At 34.5% G+C, this 21,569-nt stretch overlaps 1 protein-coding gene across 1 annotated transcript in view; it reads left to right on the forward strand.

The window, feature by feature from the left end:
* The window catches only part of LOC113229606 (probable RNA methyltransferase bin3), a 51,014-nt gene extending 31,815 nt beyond the window's left edge, over positions 1-19,199 (forward strand). Inside the window, exons 5-12 of the mRNA XM_026463266.1 lie at positions 1,279-1,383; positions 5,123-5,262; positions 5,868-6,140; positions 6,550-6,885; positions 7,503-7,599; positions 8,509-8,630; positions 15,474-15,545; positions 18,471-19,199. Coding sequence (XP_026319051.1) covers positions 1,279-1,383; positions 5,123-5,262; positions 5,868-6,140; positions 6,550-6,885; positions 7,503-7,599; positions 8,509-8,630; positions 15,474-15,545; positions 18,471-18,626 — 1,301 coding nt within the window. The 3' untranslated portion in view covers positions 18,627-19,199. The remainder of the gene's footprint in view (positions 1-1,278; positions 1,384-5,122; positions 5,263-5,867; positions 6,141-6,549; positions 6,886-7,502; positions 7,600-8,508; positions 8,631-15,473; positions 15,546-18,470) is intronic.
* The last annotated feature ends 2,370 nt before the right edge of the window (positions 19,200-21,569 follow it).

The raw sequence follows: 21,569 nt of genomic DNA on the forward strand, positions 1-21,569 counted from the left end.
CGAATTCATGCAAATTCTTGAAATAACCACGACACAGGCGTGGAACCCTTAGCCTATGTCTAGTCTCCAGATGATGGAAAGGGATAGGCGAAATTAAATCGTGCAATTCCGTCACTCACTCTCCGAAAACTTTGTTTGAACTGTCTTGTGACCAGTGATCGAATATTTGGATACTTTTACACCTTAAATTCACTATTTCCCACGATTTGCTGCCGAAGTATGGAAGCGGAGTGTACACATATTTTATAAGAAGTTTACCTGAGCCGGTAATCGAACCATCTAAAAATGCCAAAAATAAATACTCACTATTTTATTGTACTGTTCCATAGAATCAATGATAGCTATAAAATAACTTCAATAAACATTGGATCGCTCAGGCAAGCTTTTATAAAACTTTGTGAATGCAGTTATTCATATTAAGAAAAATAAAAGAATGTTTCTTTTATGTAATATTAGCTATCATAATCATTTAAAGTACCCACTTCCTATTCATGTCCCATTGATTTTTTCCGCCTTGTATGATAAAAGTTAATGTACAAATAACATTTGAAACGTTTATTTTCCTTCAATTTTACACTGAATAATTTTGATCAATACCGGTATTGAGGGATTTTTCGATACAAAAGCGTATCGTAGCTGGAAGTTGTTCGATGCAAAAGATAATTGCCTAAATACGTATTCAGCAATTAAAACATGTGTCTGAAATTTTTTTAAGTGACTAAAGGCACCCAAGAGACTGTACAGAGTTCTTATATTTTACTATGCACCGTTTATGAAGACACGGTCAACAGATCATCAAGCCATATATTCATTTTAGTTCATATATTGCCTCCAGCGCAATGGTATAGTATGTAGCTTGAAGTGTATTGCCATCTGTACTATGTATATTTATCCTGAGTACATAATTGTATATCAATCAAGTACAACAGAAAAAGAATGCAATACCTTTGAAAAGGTCGCTAATCCTTTCACCTGAAAGATGTCGCAGTAAACCTCTTTGTGAAAGAGTTCATCCAGGGAAACACTGCCACCTTACCTATTTCTGCCGCCAGCCTGTAATGTGAGCATTACTGCGTTCCAGTTTTGAAGGGAGCTGGTCAAATTACAGGCACATGAGACTTGTTAACTTACGTCTCAAGTTGACGGACGCAATGGCAGTGGCCCTCAGACCTTTGCGATTTAAAACTCTGAGCGGCATTGGAACTTCTATGGACAGGCATGTCGCTTACCACCAGGCGCATGACTGCGCTGTCACTTGGTATCATTTTTTTTTGACAGGTGGAGGAACTGGAGGTGGCTTATTCGCTTCAGCAGGAACACCGTACGGTCAGTCAGCCGGTGCTGGCTTGGGAGGCGCTGTCGATAAGTCAGGACAAACAGCTGGTATGACCATTTTAATTCAAGGACACCTATTATACACTATTAAAGAAAACACAGTTTGATTTAATAATAAAAACAGATTCTTGTTTATCGAAGAACTTCAATGATAATACACAGTAGTTTAACAGTTTTGTTTTTGACAGTTTTGTTAAGTATACTTGGGTAGACTACCGTGTTACCTATACCCTTCGCCAGGGCTCCTTCCACAGACATATGTATATCTAGATAGACGCCGCAAGTACAGCAATTTGTATGAAAAACAAGCATGCCATATTTTTTGTACCCACTATGACGTCACAAGAACTATTTAGTGATGGAAACCTTCCGCTCGCCTAATTCGATTGATTGAACGGAATACGCATAAAGACGTGTATTCCATTTAATTAATCGATTTTAAATATAATAATTTTTGTTCAAGTATTTGTTGATTACAATTAGTAAAAAAATACTATAATAAAATAGTTAACTCTTTTATTTTACTTGTTTTTAAAAATATTAATAATAATTCTTTATTGCACAAAGAAAAGACACATGAAACATAAGTTACAAAGGTGACTTATACAAAGGTGAGCTTATAGAAGAGATCTCTTCCAGCCGACCCTAGCCTAGGTGTAAAATGAAGTCTGCGGGACTAATTATTGTACAATAAAATTAATATTTAAATGTGAATAAAAAATAATATAATATATATAAATGATCATAATATATACATATGACAGACGTACACACCTACATATACTTTATATACATAAATACATACATAAGCAGAATAGATATTACTAAAAATGTTGATTACATATAAAAAAATTAAGACTAATTTTTAATCGACTTCAAATATTAAATTTATTGTCCTTCCCATGTTCTTCCAATAAAATGAGCATATTATATAACATCTTTTTGTAATAGAAGATCTTATCGATTAACTTAAATAATGAAAACGCGCGTCAATATATGAACTTGCGACTGTTGGTAATTGATCAAATTGATGAAAATGTTTGTTTATTATTTCTCGGATTTTTAACTCTGCTACTCTGCATATTTGTATAGCATCTTAAGTGGGATAAAATAGACCACCTTCGTCCTCGAAAGCAACGAACTCATACGTATGACCAACACCAGGTTTTTGCAAAGACAGCGCACTGTTAATTCTTTGCAATATATATATTTTTGTATTACTCGTACTACATATCCGGCGATGTATGTAATTATTTGCTCACTATATTCGGACATTCGAGGCGACGTGCTGCAAAAATTAACGAAATTACAGATACTACTGATAATAGATACAAAAAAAAACGAAACGTTACTAAACGTTATAACAAAAGAATTATACAATATTTTTATAATATTGCTGAGGTCATAGTAATAGTCGTCCCTTTGTTTTCAATATCGATCAGAATTGAGACAGTGTTGCCTAACGTACTACTCGTATATATCACTAAATGTTAAATTTGGCCAAAAGAATATACAAGCGGTCGTACCACGAAACTGAATGCATTATACAAAAGTGCGTTCGTTCGATATTCATGGCATACTAAAAAAGGATCACAAATATATCGCAACAAATAAAAGCCGCAATGTATTACAAACATGAGGCATACACTCGGTTGCATATTTGTTTTCTCGAAATTCATACAAAACCAAAATAATTGTTTTTAAAGTAAATTATGAATCTTCTGATTACAAAATCACTTGCCCGTGGAAGGAAACGTCCCTGTTTAACTGTTTACTCACAGTTATGGTGCTTTTGCAGTTTACAATGGCACAATTATACACTTTTCGCGTTTTCGACTGGTGTTTATCTACGATAACGGTCGAGCGCGTTCTGAAGTATGGCAGCGGTAACTAAGTGAATTTGACTTATTTTGGACACGCGAAGTACGTACACTTGCGGCGTCTATCTAGATATTATGTCTGTGGCTCCGTCACTCGCTCAAGGTTACACGATAAGTGCCTACCGCTGAGTGCGCCGACGTCGGCGCAAGCGCTTAAAGAGTGTCGCACGCACATCAGAATGATCGTACGGCACGTTTCGCAAACAAATTGATGAAATGTTGAAATCGCGTCATTATTGTTCAGTGGATGGGTGTAGAAGTGTAGAAGTAGGAATACTCACAATAAATTATCGTTATTCTTTATTTTTATTATAACTACCCACTTTTTATTATCGGCATTAGGTTCCAATTACCTAGGTAAAGGATATTTTATTCATGGAATTTTTATGGCCGTGGTACGTTAAATAGACTAATCTAATAACCATTATAATATTCATCAAGAATATTGATAATACAGCTTATTGAGTCAAAGTGCCACAGAACCACGCCAATAACCTGGTCTCTAACTAGAGAATTCCCTGTACTATGAGCACTAGAGTAAATAAATAATAATTAAATAATTAAATAATGTCACAACCCAGACCAGAGCAAATTTTATTATAGTTCATTTCGAAAATTATTCGAACCGGGAATCGAACCGTCGCTCTCCAATTGAGAGGTGACCGTTCTCCCATCGCTTTACTAAATAAATAATTGTAATTTCAAAGTCTCAGCCCTTGCGCATACGATTCTGCACGACTGCACACGCAACCTTGTATTCGCCTCTATGAGCGCGTGCTTAGGTTCCTTTTCCCTCATAATGAGCACCTGGTGTCAGCGATATTTTGTAGGCTATTATAGCGTAGGTATTTTCGATTTTGTATAAGAGTAATGTATCTGTTACGTAGTAACTATTAAGTAGTCTGTGCCTTTGCTTAGAAAGTGCTCAGCAGTGCCATTTAAGGTCGATATACATATAAACGAATAAAAAGGATTATTGGCCATGCGAATCCATCTTAGTCAAATTTTAATTGACTACACAGTTTGTTGTGGTAAATGAGTTTCGAAAATCAAATTGAAATAAATACATACCTACATGCACTTCACGCCTTATTCCCACCGGGGAAGGCATAGAGGCCTTCCACTTGCAATACAATTGAAATACAAATTACTAATTTAAAAAAAACAATTAACTATTCGAAAAACGCGTACTGATTACCTATTAAATTCAAGTTTACTCGATGAATGTTCTTATTACTTTCACTGCAATCATGAAAATACCTTGAAATATGGAAATGCGAGTACAAAAATGTAAAAAGCCCTAGATTCCTCAAGAAAACTTTAATCGTTCCGACCTAGACACTGCACACAATGACGGTAGTTAGAGTTTAATTGTAGCTTAACAACGCAGCATCTGAAGTCAAAAGGGCAACGCTATTGTGAGTCGGTAATGAGTTAGTATTGTTATTCTTAGTAAAACATATTTTACTGTAGTTTGCTTGTAATATGAATCTCCTCTTAGAAGCGTCACCAAGGAAACTAATGAATTAAATCTTAAAGAAGCTTTTGTATTCCAATTTATGTACAGATTCTTGGAAATGAAACTATTTTACGCATTACTTATTTACACGTATGTAAAATAGATTGGAATGTTCTTTGATCTGTTCAGAATAGGGTAGTTTATATATTAGACATAACTTGTTAATGATTTTACAATCTCAGTTAGCCGTTACCATGGGACATGTAAAGAGCTCAACATGTTGATTTGTTTGAAAAAACCGACTTTAGATGCGAAAAATAGTTTGATTTGTAGTAGTCGCGAAAACCTAAGAACTCCATCTATATACGTGTTTAATCATTCAGTAATCAAACATTTTTATTCTTTCTCCTTACAAAATTGCTAGGTTTTAATGTGAGCATTGTTGCAGGAGGTTTATACGCTGGAGCAACAGCTGGTGGAAATGTAAAAGCTCATGCGGGTCTTGGAGGAGGAGTCACAGGAGAGAAAGCAGCTGGTAGCGGTTTCGCAGAAGCTCAAGCTGGAAACCGATATGCAGCATCAGGACTGGTACGTGACCCAATGGAAAAGGAAAGAAAAAGGCTTGAAAAACTTAGGCGAAAGGAACTTAAACGGCAAAGGGATGCGCTGAAACGCGCAGAAAAAGAAATGCGGAAACATTATACGATTGATTGATTGATTGGTGACGGCAATTCGTTTTTAACTCATAAGTTTATATACTAAAATATAAGTATATATTTTTTACGCTTAATTAAGTGCAATATATATTATAAATAAACATAATTAAGTTTTTTATCGTCTCTTTATTTTCATCCAAAATGGGAAACTACAACCGAGCAACAACAGTATTAACATATATTAACATAACGTCTGAATATCAGCAGAGAAGCGTGGTGTGGTCTGGGTGTTTGGGAGACTAATGTGTCAATTTACAAAAAGGTAATGGTATTCCATTCCCTCGTCTGCATGCAAAATGCACATCGCCATTTCTGGACAAATTTCTTTGCTTTACTTTTAGCCTACGAGCTAGTTCACAAACAAGGATGCTTTTAACTCTTTTGGCACAAATCATTCTGTATTATTTTATTTTCATATATATGCATGGTTTATTGTAAATATATATTTCAATAGCTAATAAGATTTATGTTTCACAGGGAGGAGAAAAATCAGTTGAAGGGTCTTCTGGATTCACGTTCTCAGGATCAAAATCCTTCGGAGTATCAGGTGGATTCGTTAAAGAAGCAGAATTGGCCGCACCAGTAGTTGTTGAAACAGTCAAACCAGTAGTACATAAGACTGTCCACAAGGAAGTAAATCTTGAAGCAGCTAACGAAGTCAAACCATTGCCTTTGGTACCAGTAAAAGCTGAATTTGCTGCAGATGTAAATGTAAAAGCTGAAGCACCAGCTACAGTAATTGTTAAGGAAGTGAGTAAGCTCTTGGGAACAATCAGAGACTATAATAGACGTAGAACTATGGCTAAGTTTGAAAGTGTACTTAGTGGTTTGTTTAGGCCTTCAGGTCATAATCGACGATCACGGCAGAAGCCAAGGCACATTTATGAGTATCGTCAGGTTTGTCTTTGTAAAAATGTTTAAAAAGCACCAGAGGCCTCAGGACCGCCGATAATTTAAGTGTAAAGCACTTATCATCTACGTGAACACTACACTTTCTGTCCCAGTAATATTAAACTCAGAAAATGCTAACATTACGAGTAATTAACAATTTTTTGTGGTTGTGGTAATTTTGTGTCTCACGACAAATGTCAACCAAAGCACGGACAATTAAATTGATTTCCAGTCAAATATCTTTTAAACACCAATATTTTTGTTACAGGTGGAATACTACCCGCCACCACCGCCTCCTCCTCCACCTGTGCATGTCATTGAAAAACAAATATACCGCGTCCGCACCAAGCCCCACCATCACTTCCGTAAAACAGCTTTCGTCGGTGGTTATATAGGAGCCGGTGGTGATGTACCCCCACCACCACCTCCACCTCCTGTAGTAGTATATAAGCCTGTAGTTGAGAAGAGGATTGATGTAGCAGCTGAAAGTGCAGTAGATACTGGAGCTGCTGCTCACGCTGATGTTGGTGGTGGTGGGCAATATACTTTAAGAAAGAGGATAAACTTCCAAAGTAATCCTAATTTCTTCCGAGATATTTTTAATGTGAGTTTATCTATTTTACCATTTTGACGGAAAGATTTAAACAGTTTGAATGAAAGCTTCAAATTGAATGTAAATGTTAGTCATTATCTATAATGACTAATGAGAATGTCGAGTGTCGACCAAATGATATTAAACAATACATTTTCAACTAAAAGGGAGCTTGTATATTCAAATAACATCATTGCATTTAAGTAGCGTGCAGCTAGCATGAAGTAATCAAAAAGTTAACATAGTATTTAATTGCATGTACGTAACTAACATCGAAATATTGTTGTTATTATCAGAACGGTATGATATACATTTAACGTAGAAAAAAAATACATTGTTTACTTTTAACTCTTCTAGTTAAAGGTAGAAAACAAAAGGTCCTATACAGGACGTTGGTAATATTTCCGGTTCATCTATCCCCGGATTACTGGACCTATGATTTAACAAGGCGTACTTTGAAACATCAATATAACGTATTTATTTGTTTATGAATTCGCCACTTAAGTTTGTTTCTTAGAATTTTAAGAATTCAGAGTTGTAAGCTCTAATTTCATTGGTGGTTTTTTCAGATGACACGGTGAAATTAATTAAAAGAACGTCTAAATTAGTTCAATTAAATACCTTTACAGATCCCCATCTCGACCTTAAACGCCGTTGGGAACTTCCTTGGGAATGCTGCCGCCGGCACCAGCGTTTCAGTACAAAAATCCGCAGCCGTACATGCAGGTGGACATTTTGGAAAATAAATAAATATACAATACACTGTCGTAAGACATTTTTAGGGTTAATACAGGAACAACAATGTCATGCATTTGTATTGGCTTTATTAATAAATAGTTATTTTTATAGTAGGTGATGTTATGGATTGTAATTTGAACATTAAATAATGAAATTCAAAGATATTTACTGTAAAATAATATCTTGTGTTTTAACTAAGGATTAGCTTTAAGGATTAGCTGTTTACCATTTTATTGAAATCCTTATACTAATGTAGCGTTACAAAAATAGTTGCTTGAGCATTTAGGGATTTATCTCACTACCTCCTTTGACCTCGTCATTCCGATGGTATTTTTTATCTCCAGCTTTTATTACGTTTTTATTTTTTATGAGGATCGTCTTATCCGCAAACGCGTAGACTAGGAGTTGTCGAGATGATAAATTTATTTTACTTTAGATAAAAATAACAGCTGCATTCAGTCATAAAGCTGCTTTTTTATTACTGTTTTCGTTCTAGATTTTCTTTGGATTGTAAATTTTATGGAAAACTTCTTGGAAAAAATTCTATAATATTGTTTATGTATGTATAAAACCTTTGAGAAGTTTTTGCATAAAAAGGATGTTTGCAACAACTGTAGTCTTACATCCTTTGTAATTAATTATGAAGTGGATTCTATCAAAAGAATGTTTAACTCGTATGATGTGAGTCTTGACAGGATGAAATGTTTTCAAAACAAATATTATAGTTGTATCTAAAATTCTGCAGCATCCCTAAATTACTCATCTCCGTAGTTATTATTAATATTATAAACATACCTCCTATACTAATATCTCAATGTTAACAATTGTAATCGTTTCTAACATTTATTTAGTGTTTATTCGTTTATTCATAAAATTTATCAACATTTTATGTCTCAGATTCAGAATCCTTATCACCGAAGCATGCTCCGTCATCAACCTCATCCATATCTTCATCAGGTGAAACGCACGTGTCGATACAGACTCCGACTGTGTCTAAAGTCATTGAAGATATTTTCGCTGTAAGTTCATTTTCATCATTATGATGACTAGTACCGTCATCATTGTCATCATTTGTACGATATTTTTGGCTTTTTGGAAGTAAACATACAGTGTGGTAATATTTGTGAAAAGTGTATATATTTAATTTTTTTACTTTCTTTCAACCATCAAAATATTGAAAAATAATAAAACAGACAAATTTTCGCTCCCTGCTGCTATCCCTTGGTTGCAACCGTAAAATATAACTAAAATGAATTCTACGTACAATTCAGATAATGAAACACGTTTAAAATCTATTTTTAGGCAATTTCACGTATTCAGGTAAATGTCCCAGTGGTTGACGCTTTTAGACGGAAAAATCACGTGTTTTGCCAAAAAAATAGTTCATTATGAGTCATACTGACTACCTAGGTATGTTAACATATTGAAAGGTGTGTCATTTATCTTATAGGAACTATATAATTTAAAATATTCCAATTATCCCCAACCTCTAAAATTGTACCAGTCTATGACAGACAAAATTTCTGATGTCCCAACGGTTGTCTATGGCAAAAATAGATCAGTGTACTAGTATTTTACAGGACATTGTGGTTGTCATAGTTATTTAATTCCGTTGATTACCTTTATAACAATAAATTTAAAGAAAGACAAAAGCCAAATTCAAGCAAGATGCTTTTATTAAAATTAATAAGTACATTTACAATAAGATTGCATAAAACCTAACACAAAAATTATACTTAAATGTCACACGATCATAAGATATTTATATAGTTTTAAATAACATTACTAAATAGTTTCATCTTACAGCGATAGTAATCCCTATAGATACTTAATCTTCCGAATAATGTAACACCCTTAGTGGCATTTTCTCATTGCACAATATCTTTAGGTATCAATACTTGAACTAGTGTCACGTCCTAGTGTTTAACACCTCAATATACGACTGTCAAGCATTAGGTCCCCATAGTAAAACAGTCTTCGATATTCATGGCAAACACTACTCAAACTACCCATAGATACTTGTCAATGGAGTAATCCAAACCTACGTTCTTTATCCTTACCAAATGGTCGAAATTAAGTTTTAAAAAATATTTCATTGTACGAGAGCTTGACATGGGTGTCAACTACTATCAAACGTTGAAATTTTGCACCAGTGTTTAACATGCCTCTAAAATAAAATATAAACGATATACATCAATAAATACACACAAAATAAATTCTTTGTACAATTGCCTAATAGTTTTAACGAACACTTGCAGATAATTAACGAAATTCCGACTAATAAATGCACTCAAACTACTTAAAGTCTTAAAGACTTTTTAAAGAACACCAACGCGCTTCCAACTTGGATCACCTGTTCGCAGAAATTTACGTCATACTGAAAAAATATTGAGTAAATCGAAGAAAGCTTTTAAGCCGAATACATATATATGCCATTACTAGTAAATTTAACACGGTTTTGGAGACATATCAATATTTGTTTTCTTATTTAAAGAAAAAATAAAGATAGAAGTGTCATACATTGGGATAGTGTCAAAGATTGGTACATTTACCTCATATATGGCTATTGGTGTGCCTTCATTCAACATAAAATACATTACTTAATCGTAGCTTAATATCTAAACTGATGATTTTATTTTATAAGTAAGGATGTATAAATTACGAAAATATAATAGTTTTCTATACCTATATCAACAAAAAGTAACTTAAATAGTGGTTTTAAATTGTCGAGGGCCCCCAAAGTCCAGCACCATGTGTACCTGAAGGGATTATTTAGTACAAAACTTAGAAAAAAATATTAACATAATATGTTAGGAATGTCCATGCACCTACTCGTATTATTTTTCGGTCGAATGCACTTATTTGAAACGTACCTTTCCATATTGTATGTTTACGTCCCTATTCGCACATTTTGAGAAATAACATTGTTATCGCTTTTACATCAATTTTTATTATCAGCTTTTAACTAACAAATTGCAGATGATATAATTATACTAATTATTTTGTGTGATCCGATAAATACGGTGACGACCTCAGTGGTTTTCACTGTGGACGCTGGACAAGGAGGACCAGGGTTTGAAATGAAAATTGGTTTTGGTCTGAGTGTTTTGATGCGTTTCTTTGCCTTGGTACTCAAAGCACAGAGAATTCTCTAGTTTCAGATCTGGTAATTGGCGTGGTTGTAAAAAAAAGGATATTTGTTTTATAAATTCAAGAAGAAAATAAGTTATTTAAAGTTATATTTAAAGGTTATGCTATTGATTTTAGTTTCAAATGAGAGGAAGTTACGAGTATGAAAATTATACATGTTGTGGTTTTTATGTGAAACTTGGAGTGGATGGATGTTTGAAAAGAAACTAGAGTAGCTTTGTTAAATTGCAGCTCGTCAATATAAAACAAATTAATTACAAATATAGCTATATGGCACTCGTCGTGACATCTGGTGTACCATAAATAATATAGTACCATAAAATATTCGAGTTATTTGGTCCATGCCAGTAGCTAACTACTTAAGCTACTAATAGCTACAGCAGAAAAGTTCGTCAAACCCTCAAACCTTAGGACACTAACTATATAATGGCATTCGCAAGAAATGAAATAAACGTATGAATGGAGATTCGAACAATGTTAATGGCAATGGAACGACACTAATGTTCTTACAAACAGATTTGTAGGTAAGGAAAAGGTATCGTCAGCCCTTTTAAGACGTATGGACCAATAATAGCAAGTAGTATAAAGGATTTTTTTTTTATAATATCAAGTGACGCGACGAACAAGTCGTGCGCCTGATGGTAAGTCGCACGCCTATCCATAACAGTTGCAGAGCCACTCAGAGCTTCAAATCGCAAAGATCTGAGGGGCACTGCCACTGCGTCCGTTACCATGAGACAAGTTGACAAGTCCTATGTGCCTGTAATTTCATCGGAGAATTATTGTATGTAGGTATAAAAACAATTTTAAACTTTTTGAAACACCTGAAACTGGCTAGAGATTTTGCAAATAAAGTCGTTATTGAATATTTTCAGCATTAGGCGCTAACCCGTTCATGAACATTAAATGGTACCACACACCAAAATGTCATTGCTTTTCTTCTTATTGAAGTCGACGATGTGGACTGTATGAAAATGGAGTGAAGAAGGCGACAGAAATGAGTACAAATATAGGAGAAACCCAATAGCAAAAACATATAATTCACGACACACTTTCACTGACAACCAACACGTCGAAAGTAATACAAAACAAAATTGCAGCAAAACATTCCTTTTTCTGTATCTAGAAAACATTCCATCTGAAAAACATTATAACAAAGATAAGAGTTCGCGACACTTATACTGATATAATATAATAATTACGCTTGATATAATACTGACGGCTGATCACGTCAACATTTTTGTATAAAACGATACCTCCAGTGAACACTAACCCAACTTAATTTTTTTTTTTTCGAATTTTGTTTTTGTTTCTTTTTTTCACAATTTAGCTTTATATTAGTAAATAAAATAAGGCTGTTGACATTAAACAGAAAATAACCAAAAAAATATTTTGACGTAGAGTTCATTGGAGGTATCGAAAAGAAAATACGGCTATGATAGTACATGATTGCCGTTGTGTCATATTGAATTAAGAAACATGCGTTTTAGTGAAGAAATTTGGTTAAAACTAACTTTTGATGTTAGAAAGTGCAATGACACTGACATGTACTTGTATCACCACATATAAACACATCAGTGTGCACGGTAGTGTGTTAATATAACGTCCACAATTATGTCCAAGTGAATCATTGAATACGTCATTCTGTCAGTACGTTGTCTCTATGGAGAGGCAGTAAGTGGCACTGAAAGTTCGTATTTAGTTATTTAAGATCCACATAGCGAAACGGGGTACCCCGTACTATCACATTCTGATATTCAAGTTTACGGTAAACGTCGTTATTGTCCATGAACGGGTTAAGGAGTGATATTATTTATAAAGCTTTTGACTTTTCACATAGAATATATAACCAGAAATAGAGACGAAATGTCATTTAATTTGTTTGAAAACTATTCTGCCATATTATTACTGTGACAACAGCGCTTCGATTGGCTAGGCCGAATTCGAAACAATTGACGGGTGTCGTCAACTGTTTCACTTCAAATCGACCAGTTAACGTGAACTTTGCTATAATTGATGAAACTTGCAAAATTACATATTTAATATTTAATTACCAATGATATGTGATTCCGTTTGTTTTGTAATTAGATGTTTTGCTTTTTTTATTACACCACCGAAAAGAACAGCACGGCATTGTTAGAGATATCATCTTTATTACAATAAATACAGAATATTTTTTGGAATATACGGAGACGTACACACAGGTCAGTACTTGGCCTGTCTATATTTCAGTGCAAACGAGAGTTGATATTTATAAGAGCTGTATCGCTAATGTGTTACCAGGAATATATGGCCCTTATTTCGTATCTATTTCTGGTTATATACTCGATGACTTTCCATAAACAGGTCAACTGTTCTATAGATTCTAAGGACAATTGAATTTATTCCTGTTCGAAAGTGTTTTAGCGAAGACGTTTATTTTTTGACGAATTTATCTTACAAGGTTTTCGCTTACATTCTGTACATACCACAGGGGCCAACACACAACCCGCCGTTGTAAAAACAGCTCTTTCATTTTTTATAAGCCAAACTCCTGGAGAGCAAAACCACAACGGCAGCCATGTGTTTAGCTGCACCTGCTTAGCTGTTGTTATTGATAATTCACTTCAACACGTGTGCTTTGTTTGGTTTTGTTTTGTTTTGTTTTGTTTTGGGGCAATAAAGGTATAACTGAGCTTAAAAGTTCTACTGGTTTGATGTTTGCTTTGGTTGCGGTTTGAATATTAGCAGTGGGTAAGTACTTTTATTTTTTTATTTGTAAAGCTTTACAAAGTTAAGAAAGGTAGTATGCTAATAATCTCGGTACTCAAAGTATACAGAGTACTAAAAAAAACGACCTCAAAAGTACGTGGAATTACATCTATTTGCCAAGTTTTGTTGAAATCGGTTACCGGAAAGTGTTAAAACCCGGATTCATCCGCTAGTTCGCCACTATACGGAACTTGACACAGGAGATAGTAAAAATCGGTTCTCACTACTCAAAGTATATTGAGAGAAAAACGCCTTGAATTGGAGAATAGCAAAATCTGGCATTGAAATAATTGCTCCTTATAATCAAATTAAGGCGCTATATGTAAAAATGAATCTTCATGCGTGAACATCCACCCATAGAGGTGGACGATTTTCTTCAAAATTAAATGGGACCACTATGAAGGTACCCTCTTTCCAACAAAAAAGAATCATCAAAATCGGTTCACAAATACCGGAGTTATTGCGTAACATACATATAAAAAAAAACATATAATCGAATTGAGAGCCTCCTCCTTTTTTTGAAGTCAGTTAAGAAGGTAAAACCAAGGAATCGAGAAAGATTCAGCAATATGCAAGAAATTGCTAAAATGTATTATATGTTATGACGACATCGGTGACCCAAATGTTTGCACTGTGAGCGCTGGGTGATGAAGTCTCGGGTTCGACTCCCGGTGGAACCAATTTGGGAAATTAATTTTTCTAAATCGGTTTTGGTAGTACCCCGAAACAGCCTTCGTAGCTCTGGTATTCATAGTACGGGGAATCCAATTTAAATTGTCTCAGTTGTGTATCGATATGGCAGGATTTTGTACAGTTGGTATACTGCTAAAAGTTGCAGAGAAGTGGCTGGCGATCGAGTTACTATATAACTAGGTACCATAGCAATTTTTTGACATTCTGCTCTTCAATGGCAAGTCGATCAAAACATGTAAAGCACTATCTAGTATTTATTGATAAAAAATTATTTCCATATATTCCTTCTAGATGGCGTACGTATACTTTCTTCTGCATATTGTTGGTTCTATATTTAAAAGTAAAGAAATCACTTATTGTTGTGGTTACTTTCAAACACGGAACCTACAATATAAATAAAAAAAGATAATATAAAAAATGTTATTTTGACTTACAACAATTTTCGTGGGGGGTATTCAATCCAGTGAATTTAATGAATAATTAAGAATATGTGTAAATTTTTTTCAATGTAACTTTTAAATAAGTATCTGAAGTTATTATTTATTTCCTTAGAAACAAAGAAAAAAATAATTTCACGTAGTGTTCATTGGAGGTATCGAAAAGAAAGTACGGCTATGACAGTATATGATTGCCGTTGTGTCATATTGAATTAAGTATCTAAAGTTATTATCTATTTCCTTAGAAACTAATAATAAAACGAACGCCCTATTAATTTACTGGTTAGGTGCAACAAGGACGGTTAACATAAGGAAATAAACAAAAAATATTTTCAAATGTTTCTAATTATTTTAAAATAATAATAACACCTAAATCATTTAGCTAAACCATAAGACAAATAAATAATAAAGTATATAAGAGTCATGTTACAAATATTAAAAAGATATGACATTAAAAAATTTATTTTAATTATCTCGAATCTCATTTTTACGTGAAATGCCCTTGTTACACCCAATGCTTCAATTATAATTCTAAAGTTGTGAGATAAAAGTTAAAATATGTATATTTCCATAATAGTTTTAGCAAGGCAACATCGATCGTCAGTGATTGAAAGAATGAATGAATGAATGCCATTCCAATGCCACTACATTGAGACTCAACAATATTATCATAATTGTAATATAATCTCAATGGAGTCTCATTGGAATTACAAGAAAATTAGTAGAATTTGGGCCCTGGTAATTGGTGTGGTTGTCTAGCATAGGTATTATTTATTATTTTGTGTAAATATTGTTAACAATAGATTAAAATACTTTTTTATTTCCCTCTAGATTCCAATTAACACACTGGGAGCAGTGAACAAATTCCTTGAAAACAACGTTGGTACCAGAAAAACCGTAGAGGTAAAGTCATTAAAAGAGTTTGATTAATTAAAATGTTAACATAGGTTTTGTACAACAATAAAATTACAAAGTTAATAACAACATTCGTATAGTCATGTAGTTATAACTATAGTAAAAATGAGCATAATGAAACTTGGTTTGAAAAGTAAACATTTTCAAACATTGAAAACATGTGAGGTTGCACTTTTTTAATATTTACCGTGTGGAATTCCTGGTTAAGTTTATTTTAATTTGTTTCATGGAAAGCTTTTCCCGTGAGAATAAGTTGTGTAAAAGCAAGTTGTTTGAGTCACGTTTGAATGTAATGTAGGTTCGAATTTTGGAACTGTTTATTTTATAATAGAAATAGTTTAATAGGAGTGTTGGATTTGATAAAAAAATTATGTGACATGCTTAGATAAAAATTGGACTCAGTAGGAGGCCCTGGGGAACACCTTTCAACACGATGTGATTTTAGTATAACAACAAGAGAAGTTATGTATTAACATAAACGTCTTGGTGAAAGAAAATATCTTGAGGAGTTTATCTATGTAAAGACACAACTCTTCGGATATGAATGTAGTTGCCGATTCGGATTTGGCCAGGGTAGTAAACTGTCCCAAAACCTTCATCGTGGGAAGTGTTTAGGGTTCTTACACATAAAAACGATGTTGCGTCGTGCTACGACGCGGCATCGTTTCACGATACGACATCGCAACGTGTCACGACACACGGTACGACGTCGTATCGTAGAAACTCACGGTGCCACATTCATTAGTTATTCAATATTCAAAGGTGACTTTGTAGTCTTCTGATGTTTTGTCCCATAGTACAGGACGCTCTTTGACTAGGGTTATAAAACAATGAACCTCAATGTCGTCTGTCATCTTTGAATATTGAATAACAAATGAATGTGCACTGGGGAGCGCACCGTGAGTTTCTACGACTCGACGTCGTGCCGTGCGTCGTGATGTGCACGTTGCGATGTTGTGTCGTGAATTTTTACGTTGCTCGTCGTAGATTTCCACGATACGACGTCGCATCGTGAGACGATGCCACGTCGTGACACGACGCGACGTCGTATCGTGTTTATGTGTTAGGGCCCTTAGATTGATACAGTAATAATAATAATAACACACTCAACATAGCCCCGCATTAGGGAAACTCTGTGTTGCGGGTGCCATGGACACACACATAGACAACCACAAATAACACCCAAAGTCACGAGAGAGATAAATGTAGGCCATGCAAATATTTCTCCCGGCCCGGGAATCGAACCTGAGACCTCTGCATGGCAGTCTGCACGGCATGTTAACCGTTCGGCCACAGAGGCAGTAAAACACAGGACGTAATTACAGTGCAGTACAAGGTTTTTGTTACTAGCTGTACCCGGTATGCATTGCAACGCCATTGAAAGAAAAAACTGTTTGCCTAAACGCCTTTTCAGCTGTAGATACATTTGTTGAAACAAAGTTGTAATATTTCAGAAACTTTAGCGGGTGTGGACACAAGAACTCATAAAAGTTTTACCGCAATCGGATGAATAATAATAGAACGTATACGGGACAAATACAAATATATATATAGATTGTGTGGAATTATAATAATTATGTTAAAAATACAATATACGGAAATATTTTTTTCGGATCTAAATCGCGTTATTTTTCAAATAAATGAACGTTTTGAGTTCTTTCCAGATGTCATAAGACCGAAATACTCGTTTTAGATCAGAAAAAAGTAGTTACAATTTTCATTGTGTAGCAATCGCACGACGACGAAACTTAAGTCGAATGGTCATGTCGTGTCCAACCCTATAACAGTGGGAACCTCTACTCTCGAAGTTGTTGACGAGTATGTCTATCTCGGACAAACCGTCCAATTAGGCAGGGCCAACTTCGAGAAAGAGGTCAATTGTCGAATCCGACTCGGTTGGGCAGCTTTCGGGAAGCTCCGGGACGTCTTCTCGTCCGCAATACAGTGTTGCCAGCGATGTCCTACGGCTCTGAGACGTGATCACTTACTATGGGTCTCATAAAAAAGCTCAAAGTCACTCAACGAGCTATGGAGCGAGCAATGCTTGGCATTTCTCTACGTGATCGAATCAGAAATGAGGAGATCCATAGAAGAACGAAAGTCTAATAACTCGAAGAATTAGCAAGTTGAAGTGGCAGTGGGCAGGGCACAAAGCTCGTAGAACTGACGGCCATTGGGACAGAAAGGTTCTTGAATGGAGACCATGAACCGAAAGGCGTTCAGTGGGACGGACCCCTACTAGATGGACGGATGACCTGGTAAGGGCGGCGGGTAACCGATGGATGCACGTCGCGTCCGATCGGCTGATCTGGAAATCTTTGGGGGAGTCCTATATTCCTCTTCCGGCTGATATGATGATGAGCAATGGCAAAAACGGAATAGTTCGAAATATATGTATATACATGACGTTACACGGCTATTTAGTATTTCCATGCATCCAATAGGAGGCGAATTTAATATTTGAAATTGTAGGTACATTGGCAGTTTCAAGTTTACCTTTTTAAATAAATTGTACGTTTTTTTGTAACTGAACGGTGTTCCTTTAAATGAAGATACTATGTTATTAACAAGGAATTAATCCTTGATCGGTTCAATTCTCTGATAAGTTTATATATGATAACTTTTTAAGCAAAAGTATTGAATGAGCTATTACTTTTTAAAAATAAAATAATATATCTTTGAAGCAAAATGTTCTACCTATCTACAATATTAAACTACTTTCTCTTCATATCCAACTAGCCTTGAAATGCTCTGTGTATTACTTCCATGTGTTATGTATAAATATATACTTTATGAATATTTTAAATGACTGCCGGTACATAACCATCTTATTATCTACATCTAGTAAATCCACGAGTACATAATGTTCCATGTTTGTGATTTAAAAAACTGATTTTTTTATCCATTACATAGATATCTGGAACAGAAGATGTGGAGCCAGCGAGAGTGAGACTTGGACCTCATGCCAGAAGGAGAGCGAACAAACGCGTCGTAGTGGTGCAGGAGAACAATGACCAAGTTAAGGCCGAAGTGCCTCCAGCTAACATAGCTGAACCTCAAAAATCTTAGTGAATTTTGGACTGATTGTTTCTATTCCATTTTTTTCTATACAATCCGTATAGTACAATACAATGTATATAAATTTGGGACCTTTATAATTAACAAGTCTAGTTATAATATCATACTTTAAGTTTGAATTGGGTGGCGAATCTCTGAAGTAATAGAATCTGTATTCGAAGCCAGGACATTTTTAATTTTGTTAACAATTTCTTCGCCACTTGGTGACAAACACATAAAAAATTGTGATATCTGTAACCTCTTGTTATATCACAAAATGTATAATAATAATAGTGCATTATAAAAAAGAAACATCTTTAGTACTTATAGTGTGTAAAAGCATAATAGAATAAGACCAAGTAGGATAACTCCATATAAACATACACATTTGCATAATCATGCGAATGCACCAATTCTATAATGAATGGCGCGTGGACATCCGCGCTATGCAACGCAAGTGTACAGCGAGATTTTACGAATGTGTGCATCCGTAAGTCGCGCGGCAGACGTGCACATATACAAGCTACATACATACAACAGACTTTTTTTATTTCAGTGAAGCAATTTGCTTTTTAGCTCCGATATTTATCGAGCCAACAGATTATATAATGAAGATTATTCAGTAGCTAAATTTTGGTAGATAATAAATTATAATGAAATCAAATAAATTATTAATGATAAAAGTAAATTCTTAATGTTTATTATAATGAATCGTCGGAGTCTTCTCCATTTGAACGGGAATCATCACTTGAATCCTCAGTAACATTCATTATTAATTCTTGAGTAGGTACACAAAGTTGTCAAACGCAATATCAGGATCCCAATCAGACAATATCTTTTTTTAACCCTCTACATTCACGTTTAAAACTTATTCATAAATAAAATCGATTATTACAAAAAACCGAATCGGAAACGCATTAGCGCATCAAAAATAAAATAAATAGTTAAAAGTAAAATAAATAGTTGGACGGAGTATAAGTATGCAATTACCCTGCTTGGTCTAATTTTACCATGGCAATAGTGACATTGTAATTATTTGTATACTTATTTTAACTATCACTTATCAGTTTTATAGGTAAATATACTTAGTACAAAGTGGTATATAATAATTTCATTATTGTGAAATATATTGTTTTAATTAGGTTACCTTAACTATATTCATTGTTTATTATTAAGTGTAAGTTGTAATTAGTATTGCATTTTTTTATCTGTGATTAGTTGCACATAAAAAGTACAAAAAAAGAATTTTGACCTTTTATTTTTACCGGTAACTACTTAGTGTAACAATTTTACATTTATTAGTATGGCAATACTGCACACGACGAGTTGATTAGAAAAGTGACACAATTGTACGAATTGTTGGAGATTAAAATAAAATTCTAAAACTGAGGTGCCTTGTTTCAATTCAATCGTTTTATTAGTGACATAAATTACGATATTTAAAAAAACTACATTGATAATGTTGAAAAGTGGATTTCAAAAACTTATATACAGGGTGTCCCAAAACTCAACGTCTAGCGGTCACTGGGCGAGAGGCCAGGTTATATCAGTTCTCGTAAAAATAAAAAAAAAATCCATGTCACTTAGTTAAGTGATAATAGGCATTTTTTTGAAAATGTTGAAAATCGATAACCTAGACCACATGTTTAGGTATTGTCATCACAAATTTTCAAATTTTGGAGTGATTTTTTTTTACGTCGTCATAAATAACCATGCTATTTATTGCAGTCACAAATCAAACAATAAACGAATAAGTTTCATTAAGTCGTAGCTTAAAAAAATTTTGAACCATTTTGAAATCTTGATTATATGGGCCATCTTTTAAAATAACTTGCCCAGGGTAGTGTAGTACATTTTAAAAAAAATATGAAGTGTCAAAGCTAGCTGACATATTTTTTTGAAGCTACGACTCAATGAAACTTATTTTTTTTAAATAAACTCATAACGTTTATTGTTTGATTTGTGACTGCAATAAATAGCATGGTTATTTATGATGACGTAAAAAAAATAACTCCAAAATTGTGGTCTAGGGTATCGATTTAAACATTTTCAAAAAAAATGCCTATTATCACTTAACTAAGTGACATGGATTTTTTTTTAATTTTTACCAGAACTGACATAACCTGGCCTCTCGCCCAGTGACCGCTTGACGTTGAGTTTTGGGACACCCTGTATGTGTCGATTATAGATATGTCGATAATTCGAAGGAGAAAATAATTATAAACCATGTGAATAATTTTCTTTTTTTTTATAACATCACGTGACAATCGTGTGTAAAAACATGATTCCTAAAAATTTTCGCTACAGAAAAAAGAAAACACGAACTTGCCTCGAAATTTTACAAGAAAACCGCTGAATTCAATAGGTACTTTACGTATGGACAGGCGTTTATCTTACCATCAGATGCACGACTTGTTCGTCCCGTCACTTGATTTTATGAATAAAATAAAATATAAATATACCAGTTTTTTTACAAGAACTGAATTAAATGGATCACGTATAGCATACGATACACATTTATACAATTATATACATACATATAGATACATTTTCAAATGGCTTTAATTTCGTTTGTATAAGTATAAATTCTGAAATAAAGCCGGTGTCCACGCCGCTCGACCCAAGTAAAATTAACCGTATTAGTACGGGAAATATTTCAATTCGAGCGGAGGTAGTGTCGACTCTTAAAACCGACGACCGTATGCCATCAGTGTGGCTGCCAACCCTGTCAAAGTCAACCCTGACCGCAGTGGTAGGCACGACCTCTCCCTGCCGAGCGGGAGCGAAAGGAACGCTCTTCCTCTCATCGTTTAGGGTGCAGGCGGCTGGCCTATTTGGCCAGTTGCCGCCCTGACAATGAACCCTGAGTGGCAAAACAGGGGCTTTGTCACCCACTGGATAAGGATTCACGGGTTGGTTGGCGTGGCAAGTATTTGCGCCCAAGGAGCACACTTT

The sequence above is a fragment of the Hyposmocoma kahamanoa genome, unplaced genomic scaffold (genome assembly GCF_003589595.1).
Source record: "Hyposmocoma kahamanoa isolate Upper Pololo Valley unplaced genomic scaffold, ASM358959v1 62, whole genome shotgun sequence".
Classification (NCBI taxonomy): domain Eukaryota; kingdom Metazoa; phylum Arthropoda; class Insecta; order Lepidoptera; family Cosmopterigidae; genus Hyposmocoma; species Hyposmocoma kahamanoa.